Source organism: Caretta caretta, chromosome 20, assembly GCF_965140235.1.
Source record: "Caretta caretta isolate rCarCar2 chromosome 20, rCarCar1.hap1, whole genome shotgun sequence".
In the NCBI taxonomy this organism is placed as follows: Eukaryota; Metazoa; Chordata; order Testudines; family Cheloniidae; genus Caretta; species Caretta caretta.
Genome location: NC_134225.1, coordinates 129,338 through 154,225, shown reverse-complemented (window position 1 = coordinate 154,225; position 24,888 = coordinate 129,338). Strand labels below are relative to the sequence as shown.

At 48.2% G+C, this 24,888-nt stretch overlaps 1 protein-coding gene across 2 annotated transcripts in view; it reads right to left on the bottom strand.

Moving 5' to 3' along the window:
* Positions 1-24,030, bottom strand: part of ASIC1 (acid sensing ion channel subunit 1) — a 119,991-nt gene extending 95,961 nt beyond the window's left edge. Inside the window, exons 1-3 of one of the 2 annotated variants that reach the window (XM_048831910.2) lie at positions 23,093-24,030; positions 22,239-22,633; positions 18,092-18,287 (exon numbers count right to left, since the gene is read on the bottom strand). In XM_048831910.2, the coding sequence (XP_048687867.1) occupies positions 18,092-18,287; positions 22,239-22,603 (561 nt within the window). In that variant the 5' untranslated portion in view covers positions 22,604-22,633; positions 23,093-24,030. The remainder of the gene's footprint in view (positions 1-18,091; positions 18,288-22,238; positions 22,634-23,092) is intronic. The other variant, XM_075121420.1, reaches the window with a different exon arrangement.
* Positions 24,031-24,888: the final 858 nt, after the last annotated feature.

The window sequence follows — 24,888 nt, the reverse complement described above, 5'->3', positions numbered from 1 at the left end:
GCAGGAGGGACGTGGTCAGCCTGGCAACCATGGACAGCCCCACCCCATCAGGGCAGGAGACCAGCCAGAGGGAGCGCCCACGAGGGGTGGTGGTCTTCTTGGTTGCCAGGCTGCCGACATCACTCCTGCTTTGCCTGTTGTGGTGAGAGTCTTCCCCAGCACAGCCTGCCTGATGCTCCAGCAGAAAGGCTTGTTCTCATTCTGTAGATAATAAGAATAATGCTAATAAAAGCCAGTGCAAACCCTGCAGCCCTGCCCTAGGCACAGGGCCCCACAGATCTCATCTGGCCTTTTCATTTAAGCACGACATTCTCCCTCCTAGCACTATAAACAGCAAAAGCAGCATGATCTGCAGCCCCAGAGCCCTTCATGCAGGCTCCGTATGAATGGCCCTCAGCAGAGACAATGAGACCAGTGAGGTGTCAGCAACAGATGCCAACAGCAGCCCTGGGAACTTGTGGGGCAGAGGCTGGAACTGCACTGGTTAGTTCTCACCTTGCCACTGTACAACAGAGGTCTTCAATGGGAGTTTGATTCCTTCCTCCCACACATGGCTGGGGCACAGCTAGAGACTCTGCTCTGTGCCACAGGAGATCCCTCCGTATCCTAGAGCCCCAAATCTCCTGAAAATCAGTACGGGCCTGTGTGCACAGTTACAGACGCAGCCTTGTTACCATCACAGATCACACACACACAGCCAGCCACAGACACATGCCTGCCGCTGATTAGGACAATGAGGGGTTCCAAGGGCGACCCCTAGTGCTGCAGCCCTAGCCAGGCAGCCTCTGTGCTGCATGGAGCTGGCAGCAGCTCCTCCATCCATTCCCCTGAGGCTCCTTCCACTCTCCAGCTCTGTTTGGAGAGTCATCAATTTCCCACTTTGAATGTCTGAGAAGTCCAATAAGATCAGGGAAGAGCTTCATCTCCTCAAGCCAAGGGAGAGCGGGAGGCCGCATCCCCAGAGAACCCCAATTACCCTTATGTGATGATAAACACATTCCCCTTTGCAGCAGCCACAGCTAGCTCTGCCTGGCACCCTGCTGCCCAGGGCACAGCTCTCCTTCTCCACCAGTGGCAAAGGAGGAAAGTGCTGGAACCCGGGGAGTAGGGTGTGTCCACAGGCACGGTTAGAAAATTACTTTCTCTGAAAACTATCTGTGAAAAAGAAGCAGTAAGGCAAGAAGCCTCCACTTCTCACAGGGAGGCTGTTCCTGTGGCCAGCCCTCTGCATCTGGGCCTGGAAACCTTCCTCTTCTGGTCACTGCTGGAGGCAGTATGATGGACTGGATGGATCAGTAATGGAGGAGGAATGCCAGGCTGACAGGCCACTGGTCTCCCATTTCCCTTCAAGTTCTAAAGCATTCCCAACTCAGCGAGAGCAGCGAAAAGGCACCCAGAGCCAAGGCCAGGGTGAGGGTGGGAAATTCCTTGCAGCCTTCTGAAACCCCTATGCCTCTCAGAAATGTGATCATAAACAAGTGGAGCCCAGAATTTTCATGCTTTCACTACACTGCCCCTCATCACAGAAGGGGCAGGTCTAGCAACACAGGGCTGGCAGCACTTCATCAGATTAACAGTCCATTTAGTCCATATCCCACCTCCTGCCATCCCAGATGAGATCCTGCCTCCTGACGTGCTGGATGTGCCCATCTTCTCCAGCAGTGTCCAATACAGGAAACTCCAGCAGAAGATGCTTTCTCTGACCCACAATACTTTTGGCCTATGGAGCAATACTAGGGCAGGGGCTCCTTTTTGACAAATGACTTCCACTGAAGTTGAGGATGAACCTGAGCCTTGCAAAGGCCAGAGGTTCCTTTTCTCCCACTAAATTAAATGTCCAGAGCAGAATCATGAGTTCCTGGGAACAAGGAACATCTCCACAAGCAGCTCTGCACACTCTTCACCAGTGAAGCCAGCAGGATCCCTTTAAGGCTGAGTGAGCCAAGGCCTAGGTTACTTACATCAATTCCGTTACATTAATGGAGAGATAAAAATCAATTAGAGCAGCACATGGCATCAAGCCACTGACAAAGGCAGTCCTGGCACCTGCAGGGCCCTGGAGGCAGTTTGGCCCCCACTGGGAAGAGCAGAGAGTGGGGAGAGCTGGGTGCAGAAGTCAGAACTGAGGGTAGACAACTGGGCAAGGAGGTGGGTGCTGAGGGAAGAACCAAGGCTGGGACTTGGACATACAGAGCTAGCTTGGAGGAATGCAAATGATGGAAGGGACTGAGAACTCCAAATTGGCACTAATGCATGATGCAGCTCCAGGGCAGTGCCATGGAAGGGCGTGGGGGAAGGAAAAGCCCAGGCATCCCCAGGACAGACCCACGTGAGAACTCAGTGGGGACAGACATACCCTGAGTGCCCAGGGTGCAGCCATTCAAGGGAGCCTGGCAAGCCTGGCATTTCCAGACTGTAGCTTTGCTGTGGTTTAGGGAATCCTCATCTCCCACAGAGGAAGGGTGTGCTGAGTGGTAACTGTGCTGCTTGTAGCAGATGGCAGCCATATGAACAGATGGCACCAGCTTCTGAAAGAGATTCCACACACATGCAGCATGGGGTCCCACACAGCTCCCTGAAGAGACTCCAGATCAGATCAGGAGTGGGATTCAGAAATATTAACTCTGCTCAGTGCAGAGCGCATGTGTGTGCGGGCAGACCGGAAACACCATGGGGTCCATATCCCCCGACGGGTCTCCCTGGCCAATGCCAGGTGCCCCAGAGGGAACAAACACAACAGGTAACCACCAAGCGATCCATCCCCTGTCGCCCATTCCCAGCTTCTGGCAAACCGAGGCTAGGGACATGGTCCCTGAGGTGCCAGGAGGTGCTGAGCCCCTTAGGGCAGAAGCAGAGCACCACAGGAAAGACATTGCAGTGGAGGCACAGTGCATTGCTGGAACCACAGGGCAGGTGCTGCAGAGAGGGCAAAGAGCATCACAGGGCGGGCATCATAGCATGGATGTAGAGTAGGGTGCTGCAGTATTTTATCCCCCAAAAGAATGCTGTTCCATCTGCCAGGATCCCTGAAGCAGTCCCCTGGGGGGCAACAGGTAGGAGGCAGCCGCTGCTGCCTTATCAGCTTCCATGGTTATTACAGTAACGACAGGGCCTCATTTGCATTCTTTGTGTCTCACCCAAGCTCTCTCTTCTGCCGGGGACAGATAACACGGCAGCTGTGATGCATGGCATGAGAGCTGTTGAGCTTGGCGTCGAAGTCACAGCTCTTCCTGTCTCCCCTCACATGCTGCTCCTTGACAGCAGATAGGCAGCATTTCCCCATTCGTCCTCAGCTGTCTCTCTTCCCCCGTCCTTCCTCCCACCAAATCTCCAACTCTCTCTGCTTGGGAACAAAGGCACCAAAGTTGAATAGCTGCAAAAGGGACCAATGTGAAAAAGCAACAGGCCCCGTTGCCACAGCAACTAAGCGCAGCATCCCTGGCTGGATGCATTCAGGCTTTCAGGCTCTCTGCAGAGGTCTGTGCAACTGAGGAATTACCTGGGGTGCCCACCTGCACAGAGCCACAGGGAATCAATCTGGCTCTGTCAACAGTATGCAGCTGGATGAAATATCTCTTGCTCCTCAAATGGGTGACCCTGGGAGCAGGTCTCCCACCCAACCAGCCGAGGAAATGAGGATGCTTAGCATCACAGGCGGTATGAGCTGAGAACTCCAGGGTGGCAACCCTACTCTGGGAGCTAGGGTATGCTATTGTTTTGACCACAGGCCTGGTAGCTAGAAGCTCCTGGGTCCTAATCCTAGCTCTATGGGGCAGCGTGGTACAGCAGATGAGCATGTGAATAGGAGCCACCTCTGACATTAACACCTCCTCTGTCGTGCAAGGCAAGGCCTTTATTCTCTCTGCACATCAACCTGCATGCCTGTAAAATGGGGACAAAAATATCCACCGACAGCTTCTCAGAGAGAATGAATCAATGAATGCTCACAAAGCAGGAGGGTGGCACAATGTGCAATGCAAGCATTATGCTTCATCACTAGAGTCTGATCCAGACAAGGCTCAGCCATGCGGAACGCAATGCCATCCACAGCCTCAGAAACAACTCTGACATCATAATCAAAAAGGCTGACAAAGGAGGTGCTAGGTTTCAGAGGAACAGCCGTGTTAGTCTGTATTCGCAAAAAGAAAAGGAGTACTTGTGGCACCTTAGAGACTAACCAATTTATTTGAGCATGAGCTTTCGTGAGCTACAGCTCACTTCATCAGATGTTTACCGTGGAAACTGCAGCAGACTTTATATACACACAGAGAATATGAAACAATACCTCCTCCCACCCCACTGTCCTGCTGGTAATAGCTTATCTAAAGTGATCAACAGGTGGGCCATTTCCAGCACAAATCCAGGTTTTCTCACCCTCCACCCCCCACACAAATTCACTCTCCTGCTGGTGCTGGCCCATCCAAAGTGACAACTCTTTACATAATCAAGTAGGGCTATTTCCTGCATAGATCAAGGTTTTCTCACATCCCCCCCACCCCCATACACACACAAACTCACTCTCCTGCTGGTAATAGCTCATCTAAACTGACCACTCTCCAAGTTTAAATCCAAGTTAAACCAGAACATCTGGGGGGGGGGGGGAGGGGGGGTAGGAAAAAACAAGAAGAAACAGGCTACCTTGCATAATGACTTAGCCACTCCCAGTCTCTATTTAAGCCTAAATTAATAGTATCCAATTTGCAAATGAATTCCAATTCAGCAGTTTCTCGCTGGAGTCTGGATTTGAAGTTTTTTTGTTTTAAGAATTCATTTGCAAATTGGATACTATTAATTTAGGCTTAAATAGAGACTGGGAGTGGCTAAGTCATTATGCAAGGTAGCCTGTTTCTTCTTGTTTTTTCCTACCCCCCCTCCCCCCCCCCCCCAGATGTTCTGGTTTAACTTGGATTTAAACTTGGAGAGTGGTCAGTTTAGATGAGCTATTACCAGCAGGAGAGTGAGTTTGTGTGTGTATGGGGGTGGGGGGGATGTGAGAAAACCTTGATCTATGCAGGAAATAGCCCTACTTGATTATGTAAAGAGTTGTCACTTTGGATGGGCCAGCACCAGCAGGAGAGTGAATTTGTGTGGGGGGTGGAGGGTGAGAAAACCTGGATTTGTGCTGGAAATGGCCCACCTGTTGATCACTTTAGATAAGCTATTACCAGCAGGACAGTGGGGTGGGAGGAGGTATTGTTTCATATTCTCTGTGTGTATATAAAGTCTGCTGCAGTTTCCACGGTAAACATCTGATGAAGTGAGCTGTAGCTCACGAAAGCTCATGCTCAAATAAATTGGTTAGTCTCTAAGGTGCCACAAGTACTCCTTTTCTTGAAAGGAGGTGCTGTTGTCATCATGAATAGGTCGGAATACGAACAAGAGGCTGCTCGGCAGCTCTCCAACACCACTTTCTACAAGCCATTACCCTATGATCCCACTGAGAGTTACCAAAAGCAACTACAGCATTTGCTCAAGAAACTTCCTGAAAAAGCACAAGATCAAATCCGCACAGACACACCCCTGGAACCCCGACCTGGGATATTCTATCTACTACCCAAGATCCATAAACCTGGAAATCCTGGGCGCCCCATCATCTCAGGCATTGGCACCCTGACAGCAGGATTGTCTGGCTATGTAGACTCCCTCCTCAGGCCCTACGCTACCAGCACTCCCAGCTACCTTCGAGACACCACTGACTTCCTGAGGAAACTTCAATCCATCGGTGATCTTCCTGATAACACCATCCTGGCTACTATGGATGTAGAAGCCCTCTACACCAACATTCCACACAAAGATGGATTACAAGCCGTCAAGAACACTATCCCCGATAATGTCACGGCTAACCTGGTGGCTGAACTTTGTGACTTTGTCCTTACCCATAACTATTTCACATTTGGGGACAATGTATACCTTCAGATCAGTGGCACTGCTATGGGTACCCGCATGGCCCCACAGTATGCCAACATTTTTATGGCTGATTTAGAACAACGCTTCCTCAGCTCTCGTCCCCTAAAGCCCCTACTCGCGCTATATTGATGACATCTTCATTATCTGGACCCATGGAAAAGAAGCCCTTGAGGAATTCCACCATGATTTCAACAATTTCCATCCCACCACCAACCTCAGCCTGGTCCAGTCCACACAAGAGATCCACTTCCTGGACACTACAGTGCTAATAAACAATGGCCACATAAACACCACCCTATACCGGAAACCTACTGACCGCTATTCCTACCTGCATGCCTCCAGCTTTCACCCTGACCACACCACACGATCCATCGTCTACAGCCAAGCTCTGCGATACAACCGCATTTGCTCCAACCCCTCAGACAGAGACAAACACCTACAAGATCTCTGTCAAGCTTTCTTACAACTACAATACCCACCTGCAGAAGTAAAGAAACAGATTGATAGAGCCAGAAGAGTTCCCAGAAGTTACCTACTACAGGACAGGCCTAACAAAGAAAATAACAGAACGCCACTAGCGGTCACCTTCAGCCCCCAACTAAAACCCCTCCAACGCATTATTAAGGATCTACAACCTATCCTAAAGGATGACCCAACACTCTCACAAGTCTTGGGAGACAGGCCAGTCCTTGCCTACAGACAGCCCCCCAACCTGAAGCAAATACTCACCAACAACCACATACCACACAACAGAACCACTAACCCAGGAACTTATCCTTGCAACAAAGCCCGTTGCCAATTGTGCCCACATATCTATTCAGGGGACACCATCACAGGGCCTAATAACATCAGCCACACTATCAGAGGCTCGTTCACCTGCACATCCACCAATATGATATATGTCATCATGTGCCAGCAATGCCCCTCTGCCATGTACATTGGTCAAACTGGACAGTCTCTACGTAAAAGAATAAATGGACACAAATCAGATGTCAAGAATTATAACATTCATAAACCAGTCGGAGAACACTTCAATCTCTCTGGTCACGTGATTACAGACATGAAGGTCGCTATCTTACAACAAAAAAACTTCAAATCCAGACTCCAGCGAGAAACTGCTGAATTGGAATTCATTTGCAAATTGGATACTATTAATTTAGGCTTAAATAGAGACTGGGAGTGGCTAAGTGATTATGCAAGGTAGCCTGTTTCCTCTTGTTTTTTCCTACCCCCCCCCCCAGATGTTCTGGTTTAACTTGGATTTAAACTTGGAGAGTGGTCAGTTTAGATGAGCTATTACCAGCAGGAGAGTGAGTTTGTGTGTGTATGGGGGTGGGGGGGATGTGAGAAAACCTGGATCTATGCAGGAAATAGCCCGACTTGATTATGTAAAGAGTTGTCACTTTGGATGGGCTAGCACCAGCAGGAGAGTGAATTTGTGTGGGGGGGTGGAGGGTGAGAAAACCTGGCTTTGTGCTGGAAATGGCCCACCTGTTGATCACTTTAGATAAGCTATTACCAGCAGGACAGTGGGGTGGGAGGAGGTATTGTTTCATATTCTCTGTGTGTATATAAAGTCTGCTGCAGTTTCCACGGTATACATCTGATGAAGTGAGCTGTAGCTCACGAAAGCTCATGCTCAAATAAATTGGTTAGTCTCTAAGGTGCCACAAGTACTCCTTTTCTTTTTGCGAATACAGACTAACACGGCTGTTCCTCTAAAAAGTGTCAGATATGTTACTTGTCAGTAGAACCACTCCAGGATTGAAGAAACCAATGGGCCATCTTGTCTGGAATCCTGTCTCAAGTAGCTGCCAATGCTAGGGGAAGAGAACAACCCGCTATGGAGGGTGGGACTCACCACAAGAGTGCCTCCCCAGCGGCCCTCTCCCTTCAGAGACTCAGTACCAGAGGTCTCCTGCAGGCCCCTCTATTGGTCCTTTTCCATTTAGTCCAGGCCTTCTTCCAAAGTCCAGCTTTCCTAGTTTTGCGCCTCTTTCAGGACTTAAATCCATTTTCAAAGCCCTCACCCAGTCCTGCCCTTCTCTCAGGACCTGCTCCCCAAGGGTACTCCCTTCCCCTGAGGGTCAGCTTTTCTTCCAAGCCTTCTCTCAGGTTCCCCATCCAGGCATGTTCCCTTCACCTACAGCCCAGCTTTCTGATGCTGTTCCAGAGCTTCCTCTCGGGAGAGGATCCCAAGGCCCACTTTCTGCCTGCCCCTGTGCCACCTCTCTGGCCTAAAGCCCTTCACCTACAGTAGCCACCAAGCTCTCTCCATTGGTCCTGGCACCTCCTCCAGGTGTGCGCTCCGCCACCTCTTACCCCTTAAGTGCTCGTGTGTGTGTGTGTGTGGGGGGGGTTATTTCCCATCACATCACCCTTCTAATGAACCTCACTGTGCAATACTATCCCATGCTTTCTGATCTCAAGCTGCTGATCCATTTATGTACTGAAGTGTGAGGAACGAGGCCCCTTCCCCTTCATTAATCCCAGCTGGTTCAACTGCAGAGGCAACCCTGCTTCACAGACATTTCATACCCTTGACCGTAATTTGCTAAGCTATGTGCCTCCACGTTATCCTGCTGCAATGAGTGCTGCAGATACATTGTGGAAAGAAGCATTTCCTTTAACGTTCCTTTGTCTGATGTCTTTTAGGGCCCCTCTGCTCCCTCCTGTGATCCTATCATGGGAAAGAGAAAGCAGAGCACGTACGTGGTCCTGGCCAGTGCAGTTGGGGATCACAGACCTTCCCCACAGCAATGCAGAGCCTACGGTTCCCTTAGAGGGATGAGAGGAGAAGCAGCCTGGAGAAGATCTTCTCTGGTTTAGGCAGGGGCCTGATGGATCTTAAGGACAATGGATGCATCAGCAGAAGCTGGAGGCCGATTCTGAAGTGGGTGGTGAAGAGACCCACAAACTTAAAGAAGCATTGGTTTCCAGCAGACACCAGAGTACCTCAAACATGTAGAACATTAAAGGAGATGACAGAGGTCCCAAGAGCTCATCCTCAGGAGTAACAGCACCTTAAAATGGCTGGGAGCAGAGGTGGGTCTGGCACCTGGCATGCAAGCGAGTGGGAGCTGGCCACTTCTGGTGCTGGGGAAACAGGCACAGGTAGTGCTGAATGTGACGGGAAGAAGAGCTTGGCCTCCTCTTTCCCAGACAAAGCGAACCCCAGGGGGAGAGGGTATACAGCCTGCAGAAGAGGAGGATGCTGTAGTCTCCGGCCAAAGCAGGGTCCAGACAAAGGGAGCATCCCCTTTCTTTCCCACTGGAGCAGAGATAGCTCCCTTCTTCCCCCAGGCTCAGGCCTTTCTGCTGCTGCTGAAGTTGCTCACCTGTTAATTCTGATGGGCTGAGTCAGCAGAACAAGCTTGGAGAAAGACTTATCAACGTATTTAGACAGAAAAGCAGTGAGAGAAAAAAAAAGAGTAGAGAGAGTAAGCATGCAAAGAGCACGAGAGTTCAGAGCAGGAGAATGATCGGCGAGAGCTCAGAGCAAGCAAGCATGTGCAGAGACAGCAAGAGCATGAGAAAGAGTGGGCAGAGTGGGTTCAAGGCAGGGGGCATTGGGAGCCATGACTCCTGGGTCTGCTACTGTCCTGCTATATGACCTTGGTCAAGTCGCTTCCCCTCTCTGTGATGCAATTTCCCCATCCCTTGTATGGGGGTGGTTGATATCTCCCAGACGGATGAAGCGTGTATAATGCTCCATGTAAGTGCTAAGCATTGTTATTACATTAGCTCTGTCCTCTTGCTTCAGCTGCTTCTATCTGGCACTGTCTGACACCTGAGATAAGTGCACAGCATGGCGAGAAAGGGACCAGGAGTCTTACTGCACGTGTTTGCAATGCTGTTAGATTCACATGCTGGCATCTGCAGCTGGTCCATGCTGTGGTAAGAGCAGGAGCTTGGACATGTCATGGAGCAATCTTATTTCCCTGGATTGTTTGCTCATGAAGTGTATTCCCAGGCAGGGCTGTGTGTGTCTAAAGACCATCTGTCTTGAGATTCAGCCATCAGGAAAATCAGAGGATGGCAGGATGTTTGCATGAACAGCCAGTGAAGATCAGGTTGACAAAGAAGAGGCTTGTGGAGCTTTTGCTCCATCTCTCATATGGTTAGTAAGACATTACAATCAAGTCCTCTGTCCTGGATGAAACCACAGGGTGACCTGAGCCTGGGGCCACATCTCCTGCAGTCCTGGATAGGATCACCCAAGCTTGGTGCACCATTCCCTGTGGTCCTGGATGGGGCCACTGGTTCATCTGCTGCAACTGTTATTTATCAGGGATTTGAAGTTTACAAAATGGCTCAAGTTTAAAGGGGGAGAGAGCCTGTCATGTTTGGGGGCCTCAGGGGGGAAAAGGGACATTTTTGGGGTGATAATAGGACTCCTGCATGTCTCAGATGCATTGAAATATAATTTCTCTTTGAAAACGTGTGCCATTCCACAATTTCATGGAAACTAATTATCTGGGTGCCAGGAACAGGCCTGAACAAAGGCATAAAAGTAGTTGCAAAGAGTGTTGCCAAGAATTTCTTGCCAACTTTGAGCCAGGCTATTAAATGCCATTATTTGCCACAGTACATTGTAATGTCTCAGGGACATTAATTCACACCTGGTCCAATCCCATCCCATTCCTGACCTAGGATTTGGAATAACCAAAGACCCATTTCCTGCAGACACTAATGCATCTGTGTAACTTTGTTTACATGAGTAGCCCTATTGGAGACAACAGAGCTACTCATGTGAGTTAAGTACCGGCAGAATTGGGGCCAAAGAGATTAACTGCAGAGAATCCAGGCGGTTTCTAAACTGAGTCCACTGCAGGCTGGCGCAGGTGTTTGGAAATTTAGCCAGTGCTGTGTGGATACTCAGGCAGTGAGATGTGATCGATACAGCTCACAAATACAGGCCTCACTATCAAATCTCTGTGCTTTGATCATAGTCACCTCCAATATAAGCAGAGCTGGGGAGATAGTACAAACTTGAATTTTTAAATGAATTTGCTGTGACTATGTTCATGTGCCTTTTGCATTCATTTTTCCAGGAAGATCTCCATGAACAATCTCAGCCAGATCTAGTTTTAAAGGAATGCTGGGCCAATATTCTCAGAAAGGGAATCCTGAATCTCAAACATTCAGATGGGGAGCCTGACAGTAAGAGTCACACCACCCGCCCCATACTATATCATGTGATCTGTGAGGCCAATTAACAATAGCTTGGATATCAAATGCTTGTAACCAAGCCGTTACTAGCAAAGAATTCTATGGCAAACAATTTGGAACGACAAAATAAAGACCAGAAAATTGAGACAAATTCATCTACAGGAAGAGGCAAAATGCATCTGTTACAGGAGTTATAGATGATTCTCCAAACTCTAGGTGTGACAGAGAAGCTCTGAGCAAGCAGAGCCAGGGAGGTATGACCCCTGCCCCAACTCAGACATGTAAAGTTCAAAGGTGAGGGGAAGCAGAGCTCTGCAGGAGGAGCCTGTATCCAGGCTGGCTGTCTGAACGCTGTAAAGAAGGGAGCCAAGCACACAAGAGAAGAGGAAGAAAAAGGAGCAGAAAGGGGAAGGGTTATGCAGGGCCATGACAAGCAGGAGGAGCAGTGGTGAAGGGATTCGGAGCCCAGAGTGCTGTCTCTGGCATAAGAGGAAGGTACTAGCATCCATCCCATGATAAGAAAACTGTACAGGGATGTATATGGGATGGGAGAGGGGCGTTGTTTGCCACAGGAGACTGGCTCTAATTAATTAATTATTCATATCCAGATCTTAGCACTCATGGTGTTACATAGCCAAACTTCTCAGCCATGGCAATAAATAACTCAACCCCATTCCCACATCATGCCTGCAGAACACTCACAACCAGATCCTTGGCTCTCTGCTACCAGCATCGTCTCTCTGTCCTTTCACTCCTCTTTCAACCAGCCCTCTCCTCCCATTCCTCTTAAAGGAGCAGGACCCCCAATATCAAAGCAGACAGAACTGTTTCAACCAAAGCACAATGCACAGCCCAATGGCACTGAATAAGAGCACCATACCGCAGGCTCGAATCTGCAAGTTGCTGAATGCCTGAGAGATGCTAACAGTAACAGATCAGAGGTCTGCATGTGGGCTTGGGCCCAGGGCTGCAAATGGGCCTGCTCTCCTCATTGCTTCAGGCAAGGGAAGAAGGCTGCCACTCAGCTCCCAGAGACTTGGGGGAAGGTGGGTGCAGACTGTGGTGTGCATGAGAGGGAATCCCCAGAATCTGCAGTGTTTGTGGCCATGGTACGCCACAGTATTAGATCTCACAGGAAAGGCTCCTTCAAATGGCCCCCAGCACAGACCAGCCAGTTCTTTTAATGCAGCTAAGGCTGCAACTGCCCATGCAGAAAGAAGCCTGTGGCACCAAACCCAGTTCAGTACGGCGCTGGTGGAAGTGATCCAAGCTGGGAGGAGGGAGGCAGAGGCAACAGAAATTAACCTTTAAGAAAACCTCTTAAAAAGCCTCTGGCAGGTTTTTCCATCTTTCATATTAAAAAACAAAACCCTCTGAATGTTCCTGCTTCTCACATTGTCTTGAAAAAAAAAATCTCACTCCTTTCTTGGATTACTGCTTTTTAAGGCTTAATACAAAGACAGATCCTGATGTGATGCTCTGGGAAAAGCCTGCCCCGGGGCTCATTCCAAGAAAATAGGATATGAATTACAAACTGGATAAGCAGCACTAAGTAACACAGTAACACCACAATCCTCTCAAAGTGTCTCCAGTGATCTACGGCAGCTTTTAAGGGTTTTTTCCCTTCTGTGAAGATGGGTATTTCCCAGCACAGCTCTGCCATTACTTGAGAAAACTCCCTGGAGAATCAGCTTGGGGGCCGAGTGGAGAGAAAAAGACAGGGAGAGGAGGAAGTAGATGAAAAGTGGGGGGAAGATAGAAAGGGGGGGAAGAAAAGAAGAGGTAGGAACAAGTTGATGCATGAGAGGTTGGGAAAGAAGGGAAGAGAGAGTAGAAAAGACTAAGTGAGTGAAAGGGGGCTGATTGGATGGAGAGAGCGAGAGAGCACACATAACAGACATGGGAAGGGAGAAATGTATTGCTACATTGTTTTCCAAAAGTGAAATGATATTCTGCATTAACACAAACACCCCTGACAAAGCCTCTGGAGCCCATGTGCAGGGAAACATGGCCAAATATTTCATAACTATTTCAATGAGAGGGGCTTCAGGAACTCTAGTGATGCAAAGGCAGTGACAGAGCACAGGCTTCGTCTAACATATTATGCACAAAACCTGCATGTTCAGGGCTGCAAGGGGAATCCAAAGAGCAGCATAAATATAGCATGGAGCCAGCTTTTTGTAACCAAATCCATTAAATCATATCAACCTGCTCTCAAGAAATAATCCAGGTGGTAATAATGAAACAGCCACTGATATATTGTGTGGTTTCAGAGTAGCAGCCGTGTTAGTCTGTATTCACAAAAAGAAAAGGAGTACTTGTGGCACCTTAGAGACTAACAAATTTATTTGTTCCTCCCAAGTGTGAGATGCAAAACATACTATATTCTAGAGCAGAACCCTCAAAAACAGAATGGACTAATTCAGTGTCACATTGAGCAGTTTAGAACCCCATAAATAGAACAAACCAATCCAATGTCTCTTTGGGCAGCTTAGACCTTTCACAGATAGACTCAGATCCCCCTGTTCCAAAAGGTACCAGCCTCTGTTGTATACGCTAACAGGGAATCTCCATTAGCTCTTAGCAATACAGGGCCTAGGACACACAGTGCAGCAGCTCTGATTCCATCCACAGGAGGGCAGTGCTGCCCACACAAACTAGCTAATTCATCACACTGTTCAAAATTACTGATTAAAAAAAATAGCTGCAGTTATCCTCTCTTTTGATATACACTGTCCCATCAGCAAGCACTGACATTGAGATACCTTTGCATTCAGCCCTGAACACACAAATCCTGTCATGGTTTATTATCACCTGCTGCAACCTCCATGACAGGGACCATTGACTTATCATCAGATACAAAAACCTCCTTGCATATTTGTGAAATCCGCTGTCAGCTAAAAACAAATGTGCAGGATGGCTCAAAGGCCAGCACCTCAATGCTACCATCAGTCCAATTCATCCTGCTGAAAAACTGTCAGTCAGACGCCGCTTGTACTGCCTGCTTCTGGGAAACCCAATCAATAAGCCCAAACTGATGGAGAGGTGGAGCTGAGGTTCCTTAAGTCATTTGGAAATGCTCAGCCTGGAGGTACTTATTGCTGTTATCAACTGCAAAAATAGAATCGTTTGTACTTAAATAAGCCTTTCGTTGAGGGTCTCAAAATCCTTAACATACATATAAGAGTTAGGTATTATCAACAACATACTTGAATGCATTATGTTTCACAACCATCCTCCTCATATGACATGAGTAAATGTGAATTATCCCCATTTCATAGATGGAGAAACTGAGGCATAGGCAAGGGAAGAAAGCTGCCCAGTGTCAAAATAAGGTTAGTTGTCAGAGCCTGGAGTTCTCTGCTCCACCTACAGATGACACTACCTTGGGTGTACCAGAAACACATGAAGAACAACACTCAGCTGAGTTTCAGAGTAACAGCCATGTTAGTCTGTCTTTGCAAAAAGAAAAGGAGTACTTGTGGCACCTTAGAGACCAACCAATTTATTTGAGCATGAGCTTTCATGAGCTACAGCTCACTTCATCGGATGCATACCGTGGAAACTGCAGAAGACATTATATACACACAGAGAGACCATGAAACAATATCCCCTCCCACCCCACTGTCCTGCTGGTAATAGCTTATCTAAAGTGATCATCAAGTTGGGCCACGAAAGCTCATGCTCAAATAAATTGGTTAGTCTCTAAGGTGCCACAAGTCCTCCTGTTCTTTTTACTCAGCTGAGTGAATGTCTGAGCTACTCACTGGTGTAAGCACTGCTCAGGTCACGCTGTAGAGATTGCACCCCATGGCCTGTGTTTGAGGACCCAACAGTGCAAGACTGATGTTACAGCTACCACCAATCACCACTTTCCACTTCTGTTGTTCCTGTCATCTGAGAATGTGAGGCTCTTTATAAACATGAATTAATACTCACAATATCCCCACAAGGAAGGAAAGGGGCATATAGGGATGGTGTCACTCCTCACTGAAATGCAGCCACCTCTGGGGTGGAACATAGCTACTGTTTAATAAACTAAACAACATGGCAGTTAATGAAGTTAATGGCAGTTAATGAAGAGGAATCTTGTATCCAACCAAAACTCTAGAGGGAATTTAATGAGGCACAATGGGATAACTTGGGCTGGAATGTGACCTGGACACCAGCACTTGAGCAAAGTGTCATGGGACCTCTAATGACAATAACCATCAGTACCTCAGCTTTCTGTGACAGCAGCACCTCATCTCATTACTCTTGATGTAGTCCTCCCAAAGATCCCCTCTCTCCACTTGGTACAGACTCAAGAAGCAAGAGTGCCACCTATAATGTCACAAAGAGCACCTTCTGCAATATCAGAGGTTTCCCAACCAAATACCAACCCAGGCCCAACCCTGCTCAGCTTGGGAGAATCCTAGCATGAGGGATGGCCGACATCTTTGGAGGTGGGTCGGGGAACCTAGCCTGGATTTGTGTTTCTTTCAAGAACTATAAAGCCAGAGAAGTAGTACCATGTTCCATTATCAGCACCCCAATTGAGCCTGTTCTCAAAGAAAGAGCTGGCTTAAAAAGCCAGCTCTCGCCAATGAATTGATTAGTCAACTTTCAAAGTTCTAGTATTGTGTAATTTACAGATGAACCTAAGAGAGAGGGAGAGACACCTATCATAGAGGCTCTATCGTATATCGGATCTATGTGTCAGCATGAAACAAACACTGTACAGTACAGAGGGAGATGACAAAGCTCAAATGAGTGACTGGAAATTATATTTCACTAATACACAGAGCGTCTGTGTGTCTATTTATGTTTCTCAGTCTTGTCATTTGTCTCGCTCACTCTCCCCAGATTTTCTGCTGGTGACATCTCATTACAGTGCCACTCCATGGGAAAGAAGCTCCAAAATAGAGGGCAGGGGGCTGAGATCTGGGGAGAGGGATTTCCTCTTACTCCACGAGAGGCCGTACACCTCAGGCAGACACTTTATGAGACTGCCCCAAAGGCTGCTCTTGCAAAGGGGAAATGGTGCAGAGGACCCACTTGATAGTTCACTTGCCGTGGATGTACTGGCAATTAGAATTCTAAAATTTGGTGCTAGAGAGAAAGAATCTAGACTAAAAAAACCTGATAAATGGAGAGAGAGAGAGAAAAAAAAAGATAGAGCAGGAGAGACACACACAGGTTGACAGAGAGATTAAATATAAAGTGTACAGAGAACCAGGCATGATCTGAAATTTGTTACTCAGAGCAAGGAGCACCATCAGGGCCCATAGAGCTGCACTAGCCCCCGGCCTTTAAATTCTACTGCCTGTTGACTCTAAGATCTTCCCCAGACCAGGAGCTGTGTTAAGTTCTCAGTTCCTCACCATCTGCTGCTAAGTTCCTCAGCCAGGCAGTGGTTAAGCAGCAAGTAAACCCTAGGAGCCTCCATTCAGTTTGGATGAACACCCAAAAGGTGTGACATTTACCTTGGGAAGTCTTCGACAGCCTCTCCTGGCATTTGGGAGGGAAGCCAGAAACAGGAATGGACAGTTAGCTGGTGTTTGGAAACTCAGGAAAGGTGCCAAAACTTGGCCTCAGTCTAAGTTTATGGCAAATATTTCACCCAAACTCTCTTATCACACATGTGTCCTAGGCAAAGGCTACACTGAGCTGGGGACAGCTTTGGATCCACCTCCCCACACACACTGTTGCTCTTTCACTGGTAAGGATGGCCTTGCCAGGACTAAGATTTCTTTACTTCATCAAAAATAGAGTCAACTCCTCCTGGGTTCCCATGCCAGACCACATCCCTGTGTCACTGCATGTTTTATAGCAGGGGTGTCAAGCTCTGGGCCCCTCCTGCCCCACTGGCCTTGTTGGTGCTTCATGTGGCCTACATAACAGTCAGATTCTGAAGAATCCCAGCTTTTGTCTTAAAAACCAAAAATAAATTTTAACCCTCATATTGCATAGAAAATATCCCAAATGTGACCCAAGTGTAACCGATGCAGCGAGATCAGCACAGAGCTTGAAACAGTGGGCTGGTCCCCCATTAATCTCACTAGTTGTTAGCTCTAAAACCTAATGATGGGTCTTTAATAATGTCAATATTAAGTATTTCACTACCGAACATTTTAGAAGATGGAGTGGTAAAGAGAGTGGGAGGGTAAGCAAGCAAATATCATATGTATAGCTGGCAGCTCCCTCCTTTCTTGGGCATGTCAATTCAAACACACAGAAACCTGGGAGATCCCAGTTGGTTTCACATAAATTTCCCTCCTCATACTACCAATGGTTCCTGCCACATCTGTAGTTGACATGATCCCTATCATTGGAGGTTTTAAGGACAGGCTAGACAGACACTTGACAGTGATGGTCTATGATATATATGTACATGATTATGGTGTGCCCACCTCAACCCCCTCTGAATCACACACACTGTTCAACTACAGAAATATCTACACAAGAGCCACAGAAATACCTGCCAGAGGCTACACAATGTCCACAAAGAGCATGGATGGATGCAGATCCAAGTGTATCCTCTCTTGAAAAGTCCCCCCTCCTTTTGTAATACCTGCTACTTGGTGCAAGCCAGTTCTTGTCAAAGGCAAAGGACATGCTATTCAGACACATAAGAGAGTCTGCATAGCCACTGACAGAAAAATTCTCTTGGTCCCTTTAGCATGTCACCATCGCAGACATATCCACCCAGGACACAAGACTATACCATGTCCACAGTAATTCCCATCCTAGAAGGTGGCCACAGAAATGTTCACCACAGAGAGTCGACGTAATGTTTGCAGAGGGTGCCCACGAGCAACACCCACCATGGGCCACCCCCATAATGTCCCACATTAATTCTGGTTGTGCTCACAGCAATGCCAGCCACAGATCCTACACACAGTTTAAATTCACAAGACACCCTCATCTCAGGATACAAATCTAGATCAGAAAAGCAGTGGCATGATCCAGATTGCTCTAGGCACAGCATCATTCCAAAGGATCAGGAGTAGAGGAAGCCCACAGCACTTACCACTTTGAAGTCCTCTGGGTTGCATTTCTCTCCACAGAAGGAGCAGGACAGCAGCATCTCCCGGATATCATGGCCAGCCCGATCGTAAAACTCCAGCATGTTGAAGGGCTTTGGCTTGAAGTTTCGGAAGTTGGCCTTATCTTGTAGGATCTCCAGCTGCTTCTCATCAGCCATCTGGGTGTCTGGGATCTCATACCTGGGGAAACAGGGCATAGAGACTTCTTAATCCTGGTTGGAGCGAGTCCTGTCCTCGCATATACAGGTGCAACTCCCACCAAACTAATCTCTGCTCTCAGTGTCACCGATTATGTCAAAGGAGTTATTTCCACATTGACACCAATGTCATTTATAGCAGAGCTGGCCCATTAACTTAAGTCGGATGTCTATAATTGAAGGACAGAATGTAACCTTGTAGTACAGCACCAATGCCCAGCATCGAGGCACCTCCAGTATTTGACATGAGACTGTGTCTCCTCTGCTAGACAGGAGACTGTGTCTCCTCTGTAGAATAACACAGCACCCGGGAACCTTCAACACTGAGATATGACTGTGTCCCCTGTGCTACAATATAGCACAGGGCCTAGGCACAAATGCCAAGTTTTGTGCTGCTCCATGCCTGACATTTTAAGAACATTATTTAATCACATGAATTGCATATTTGCAAATAACTTCCATAGAACCATAAATTTCAGCATACGACAACACACCTTGCCCCAAGTAGGGTGATTAGCCATGGAAAGGGCTTACCCAGGGTCATAGTGGATTGTCCATCACTGGCAGTGTTTAAATCAAGAATGGATGTTTTCTAAAAGAGGCGAGGTGAGACCAGATGATCACAGTGGTCCCTTTTGGCGGGCCATGGAGCTGCACAATACATGCCAGCTGTGGTGGGTGCCTGAGAGGAGGGGATGGTGGGTGCTGGCGATAGCTGAAGGTGCTGGGGGCGCTGGGAGTATGGGTGCTGGGGTAGCTGGAGGTAGAGTTGAGCGCACTTGCCCACCCACAGCACTTTTCCACTAAGCATCTCAAAGTGATGTATAGCAGTAACTAACAAGGATAAAAAATAAAAAAATCCTCTGTATCTTTTGGCCCAGAACAATCTCAAACCAACATCTATTGACACAGTGCAGCCAAGAGGATCTGAGCACCATCATTGCCAGGAGGTGTTGGAGATGGATCTGTCATGTGCTTCAGATAGAAACTGATTCCATCACCAGAGTAGCAATAAGATGGACACCTGAAGGCAAGCAAAAACAATGCTGCCCAAAAACAACATGGCGAAGAGCTGTGGAAGCCGAACTGAAAAATCTGGGGCATAGCTGGGGAACCACTGAAAGACTTGCCAGAAACAGACAAAAGTGGAGGAGCTTCGTCACTGCCCTAAATGCCATAGGCAGAGTAGGAACATGATGATGATGATGAACAAGGATAAGCAGCAGTCAATCATTCACCATTGATATGTAGCCTACCTGCATTTCATCATAGGAAGCCAGGACACTGAGCTAGATGGAACACTGGTCTGACCCAGCATGGCCATTCCTATGATCTCATGTTGCACCTCTGGGGCAGTGTGACAGCTGCCTAACAACAGCCTTGCTAAACAAAAGGCTAGGAAAGGAAATGAGGAAGAAAACTACATCTAACTGAGAAAGGAGGTTTGTGGAGAAAGAGTTAGGGATGCTGAAAGTAACTATCAGAAACATAAATGGCCAGGGCACAGGCTTAACCACAGCTCTTACAATCACCAGCTTGGGATCTTTACATTTAATCTGAGCAAGACAGCACAACATCCTTCTAAGACTATACTGGGGCACTGGCTCAATACTAACTCAGAGGAAAGGTTGCCCTCTACTGAATCACCAGCACCTCTCCCTGCAGCTCTGGAGTGAGCCAGTCCAACCTGGCTTAGCTTGTGCTATCTGACAGGCTGGCAGGAGGTGCTGATACAGCTGCAGGCAAAACAGGTTTTGCCAACCTACTTTAAGGTGCAGCCTGTGTGTGTCTCCATGCCCCTTTCCCTCCCCTCTTATAACTCATTCACTTACTCATCCTAATCTCACAGTCTTTCTTTTATTCAGTAGATGAAAAGGTCTTTCCTCTGTTGCCTTGGGTCCAGATTCTGCTCCCATTTTTATGTCAGTGTGAGTTTCCCTGTTGACTTTAGTGGGAGCAGGACGGGACATTTATTTGCATGTACTAGGATCTGCTTGAACACTGACTGAGGACACACACAGATCAGATCAAATCTGCACCCACTTTGGGCTTGTCTACACAGTATAGCAAATTGCTTTACAGAGTTATTGTTTGGAGAGAGCTCTAACATGTTGTGCTCTAACTGCCCCATGCAGATCCTGCTGGCACACTAACATGAACCTTTTAGAGTGTGCCAGCAGGGTCTACACAGAGCAGTTGGAACACAACACATTAGAGTGCCCTACAAACCACATCCCTGTAGAGCACTTTGTCATGCCGTGTAGACAAGCCCTTAGGGTTTCATGTTTGTGCCTATGCTGCACACAGTGGCCACAAGGATCTTCACAGCAACAGTGAGGGTATTACTCCAAAAGCGAAGGCCCATGCTATCAGCTCTTAGCAGTACAGAGCCTAGGACACACTGCCGAGCAGTTCTGATTCTATCCAGCAGAAGGCAATCCTGCACGCGTATGCACGCACACGCCCCAGTGACTGTCACAGTCTGCAGTGACGTGTGCACAGGGATCATTAGTTTTCATGCTCTCAGGCATATTACAGAGAGCAGTTACAACAGCAGCTGGATCAATCAAAGAGCAGGAGCTGCTGCCAGTTTAGAATGGCCAAGAATTGTCGCTGACAATGGCTGGGGAATGGGCAGGGAGCTGCCACCAACACAGCACAGATGCTGGATAACACTGACAAGCCTGGAAGTGGAAAGCAAATGTTTTACAGGAAGAACGGATAGTGACCCATGGGCTCTGTACCAACCTGGGGAAAATCCACTGGTGCATGGACTGAATGCTAAAAGTGCATAAGAGCCCTTGGGTACCATACTAATGTTTGGCAGAAGCATCTATGGGAGTCCTTTCCTACACAGTGAGGGCATCTGGGCATTATATCATGGGCACTTCCTCTTTGTCCCATCCCCAGCTGGCCAAGGAAGTTTACATCTCCCTAAAATATAGATAAAAATGCTATTGCCATCTGTCCTGCCATCTCCTTGTGGCACCTTGGATCTGCCTGCACGTGCCACTCATCCTGTGGACAAAGAGACTTGCCAATATGTGCAGGGATGTTTTGCTTTCCTGCAACCAACCATCCATGTGGGAGGTAGGGTGCAGGAAAGCAATCCATGCCACACCCTCCCCTAACATATCCACCAGGTCTACCAGCTAAGCACCCAGGGTAGCTCTAGCATCTGAGCCTTTCCCTGAGAAGCAGTATGTTAATGGGATCACTTTGGACCCCTGCTCTCTGTCTTTTCCATTGTTGGCAGACGCCAGCAGGACCCCAGGCCAAATTCAGCTGTGGCTGTTGACTTCGTTGGGGTTGTGCCTATCCATTCCATCATCTCATCTTTCACTTGCACACAGACAAACAAGGTCCCTATTATAGCAGTCATAGCAAAGGGCTGCTGAGGCTGCCCACAGTTGGTGTGCCACCACGTCCCCTCCCCAGCCACTCACACACGTGACAGTTCTTTTTTCCCCATGGGAAAGTGCCATTTTTCCCAACTGCCAGTGGTGGGGTGGGCATGAATATGATCATGGGTATGAATGTTATCTTAGTCATTCAGGAGCAGACAGGCATGCATTGCAGAGGAAACTGCTCAAGATGCAGAGTATGGGACTAAATTAGGCCTGAATATTTAAATTAGGCCTTAATATTGGAGCATCATATCTCCAGGAATGTACACAGGGAGGTGCACATATACTGTGTGTAGGTCCACATGGTGCATAGAGACGTGTGCAGCTTATGCAGGTGCACGGATGTATCTCTAGTGCCAGAGTATCGTGTCTGTCGAACACCTAAGTGCAGATGTGCACACAGTGCCCTGTTGGTTGTGTTCACATAGATGGCAGCACATTCAGATGCATGGTGGTGTACTGTCCCATCTAGATCAGCAGTGCTGAGCTCATGCAGCATCCTCAGGGCTTGGCTTCCCTGGACCCACCTGTTATTGAGCAGAGCGAGGAGTTCCCCAGCATGGTACAGGTCATTCTTTGTTACCCGGCTGAAGCGGAATTCGTTGAGGTTGCAGAAAGTGACAGCAGGGAATGTCAACCTGGTTGTGGCCACTTCATCCAGCCTGGTGACATGAGGGTAGAGGAAGTAGTATTGGATCCTCTCCGTGCAGACATAGGCCAACAGGGCCATAGAGCCCAGGAAGCAGAGAGTCCAGATGATGCGCTTGAAGGAGAGCCTCTCATAGGAGATAATGTGGGACAGGCCATGCAGAGTGGAGCTACTGGCAAAGGCCTGGATACTGACTGGATGGCCATTCTCCACCTCCTCCTCGTCCACTTTCAGGTCCAACATAGTCAGGGCTGAGATACAGAGCGAGCCACTCTATGAAGAACAGAGGAGCCCATTACTCCCAGCACGGACACATGGACAGGCCAGTTGGGATGCTGCTGCTCCTCCCAGGCTAAGGACCTCAGCAGGGACAGCAAAGATGCCATAGGAGGAGAGGCAATAATGAAAGGTGCATTCCCAGTGGACTCAACATCCCAGGAAATGGAGCAAATGACGGGAATCCTGGGAGGATGCTCCCAGCTGCCTCTGAGGGATTCCATCCTATGCACTGGGTTTTTTAACACAGTCCCTTGTATTTCTACATCCCTCCCACCCTGTCTCTGTCACTGTGATGTCCATACACCAAAGCTAGTTACCATTCTCCCCCAAACAACTCTTTCACGGGTTTATCAGATCCTCCCGCTTTCCTCCACCTCCCCCCACCACACACACACACACACACACACAGCACTAGCGTGTCAAGAAACAGACCAAAGAAACAAGAATCCAAACCTGAAGGCAGGGTCAGCATCCAGGGCTGGGTCCACACTGCTCCTGTAGGGCTGGTCCCAGCAGCAAAGAAGATAGGTCCTTGCACTAGGGTGGATCTCCCTCCACCTCTCGCCGTTCGGATGAGAAGGGAGTGAGGGAGACGCATGCACAGAAGGATGTGAGAGTCACAGAGACTGGCAGGTGGAGGAAAACCGGAAAAGAGGGAGAGAAATAAAAATAATCCTAACCCCTCAAGTATCTTAGGAGGGAGGGTGCAATCCTCTGGGATCTGGGCTGCACCAAGGAGCCTGTTCACTGCAGCTGCTCAGGGAAATCAAAGGAGATCATAGCTGGAAAGGAGGCAGCTGAAGGGAGAGAAGAGCGATTGAGAAAGAGAGCGAGCAAGCGAGCAGGCGTCTGTATCCCTGCCAAACACATGGATACCTCCCCTTGTGGCTATTCAGAAGCTTGTTATTCCTTCAGATGCATAATCCGCATGAATTCATTGTCTCCGTGCTGGTGGGGCCCAAATGGCGAGCGGACGGGTCCTGCAGGGGCTGATGGGGAGCTCAGTGAGAGTGAGCAAGGGAGAGAAAGACAGACCAGGAGAGAGGAGGAGGAGAGCAGATCTGGAGATACCGAGGCAGTGATTGCAGTCTGGCTGTGCTGTACTGGCTGGCAGAAGCTGTTGATGCTGATGCTGTGTGCATGTGGATAATGTGTGTGTAAGAGACTCTCCCACCCCCCCTTGCTGTCTTAATCAATGCTCTGCTCCTCTCTTGGCTGATGCCACTATCTGACACTAACACACCATGTCCTGGGCAGGGAACAATCCTGCATCGGCTGAGGCATGAACCCGCTGACCTAATAGGTCTTTGCCATACCGTCCCTCCTAGGATTCTCAATCACAATGTTACCAATTCATCCAAACTCAGTGGCAGAGCCTGGTCTGTAACAGCAGCATTGCTGTGCCCAGAGCAGTCTCTAGGCTTTCGCCTGTGTTCAGTCTTTGAATCAGTGAGTCAGTGAGTCTAGAATAAGGAGGAGCTGAATAGCCACTTGTCTAAGTCCCTCTCTCTCCCCAAGGCTGGCAGGACAATGATGAATCTCAGTGATTTATTTCTATCCTCTGAAACTCTCTGGGCCTGATTCTCTATCCCCTGTACTTTGTGTCATCATTTACTCCAGTGCAAAGTGGGTGTAAAACACTACCAAATCAGAATAAATATGCACATTGCACTTACAGCTTTACAAGGAAAAGTGCATGGAGTCTCAAACACTCTTTTTCCCTAGCTTTACAAGTTCAATCATTTCCCAGTCAAGCAATTCCTCTTCTTCCCCGCCCGCCAGCCCGGCTCCATTTGTCTATAGTTTGCAGAGCCTTGCAAAACAGTCAGGAAAATTCCCTCCACAGCTCAAAAACCTGCTCATCTGCCTTGACCATGAGGATGACAACAGAGAAATAAAATCCCAAAGACAGCTTTACTTGATCATAAAAAATTAGACTTTCCCCAGATGAGCAGCCAAGTGGAATTCTGCAAGGAAGGCAGGGTGGAGGTAAAGGAGGGGACTGGTGGCCCATGATTCCTGGGTTCTGTTTGTACTAATGAAAGTCTTTGGGGCTCTCACAGCTCAACATCTCCATTTACATAACCATGAAATTGTGATGCCTTTTGCTTTCCATCCACTGCACCTTCAGATTTTTAAGTTCTCTCTTCTTGCACAGAGCTCAACAGATATTTTGTTCTCCAAACAAAGACTGTTCTCAGACTGTTACTGAGAACACACACACACACACACACACACACACACACACA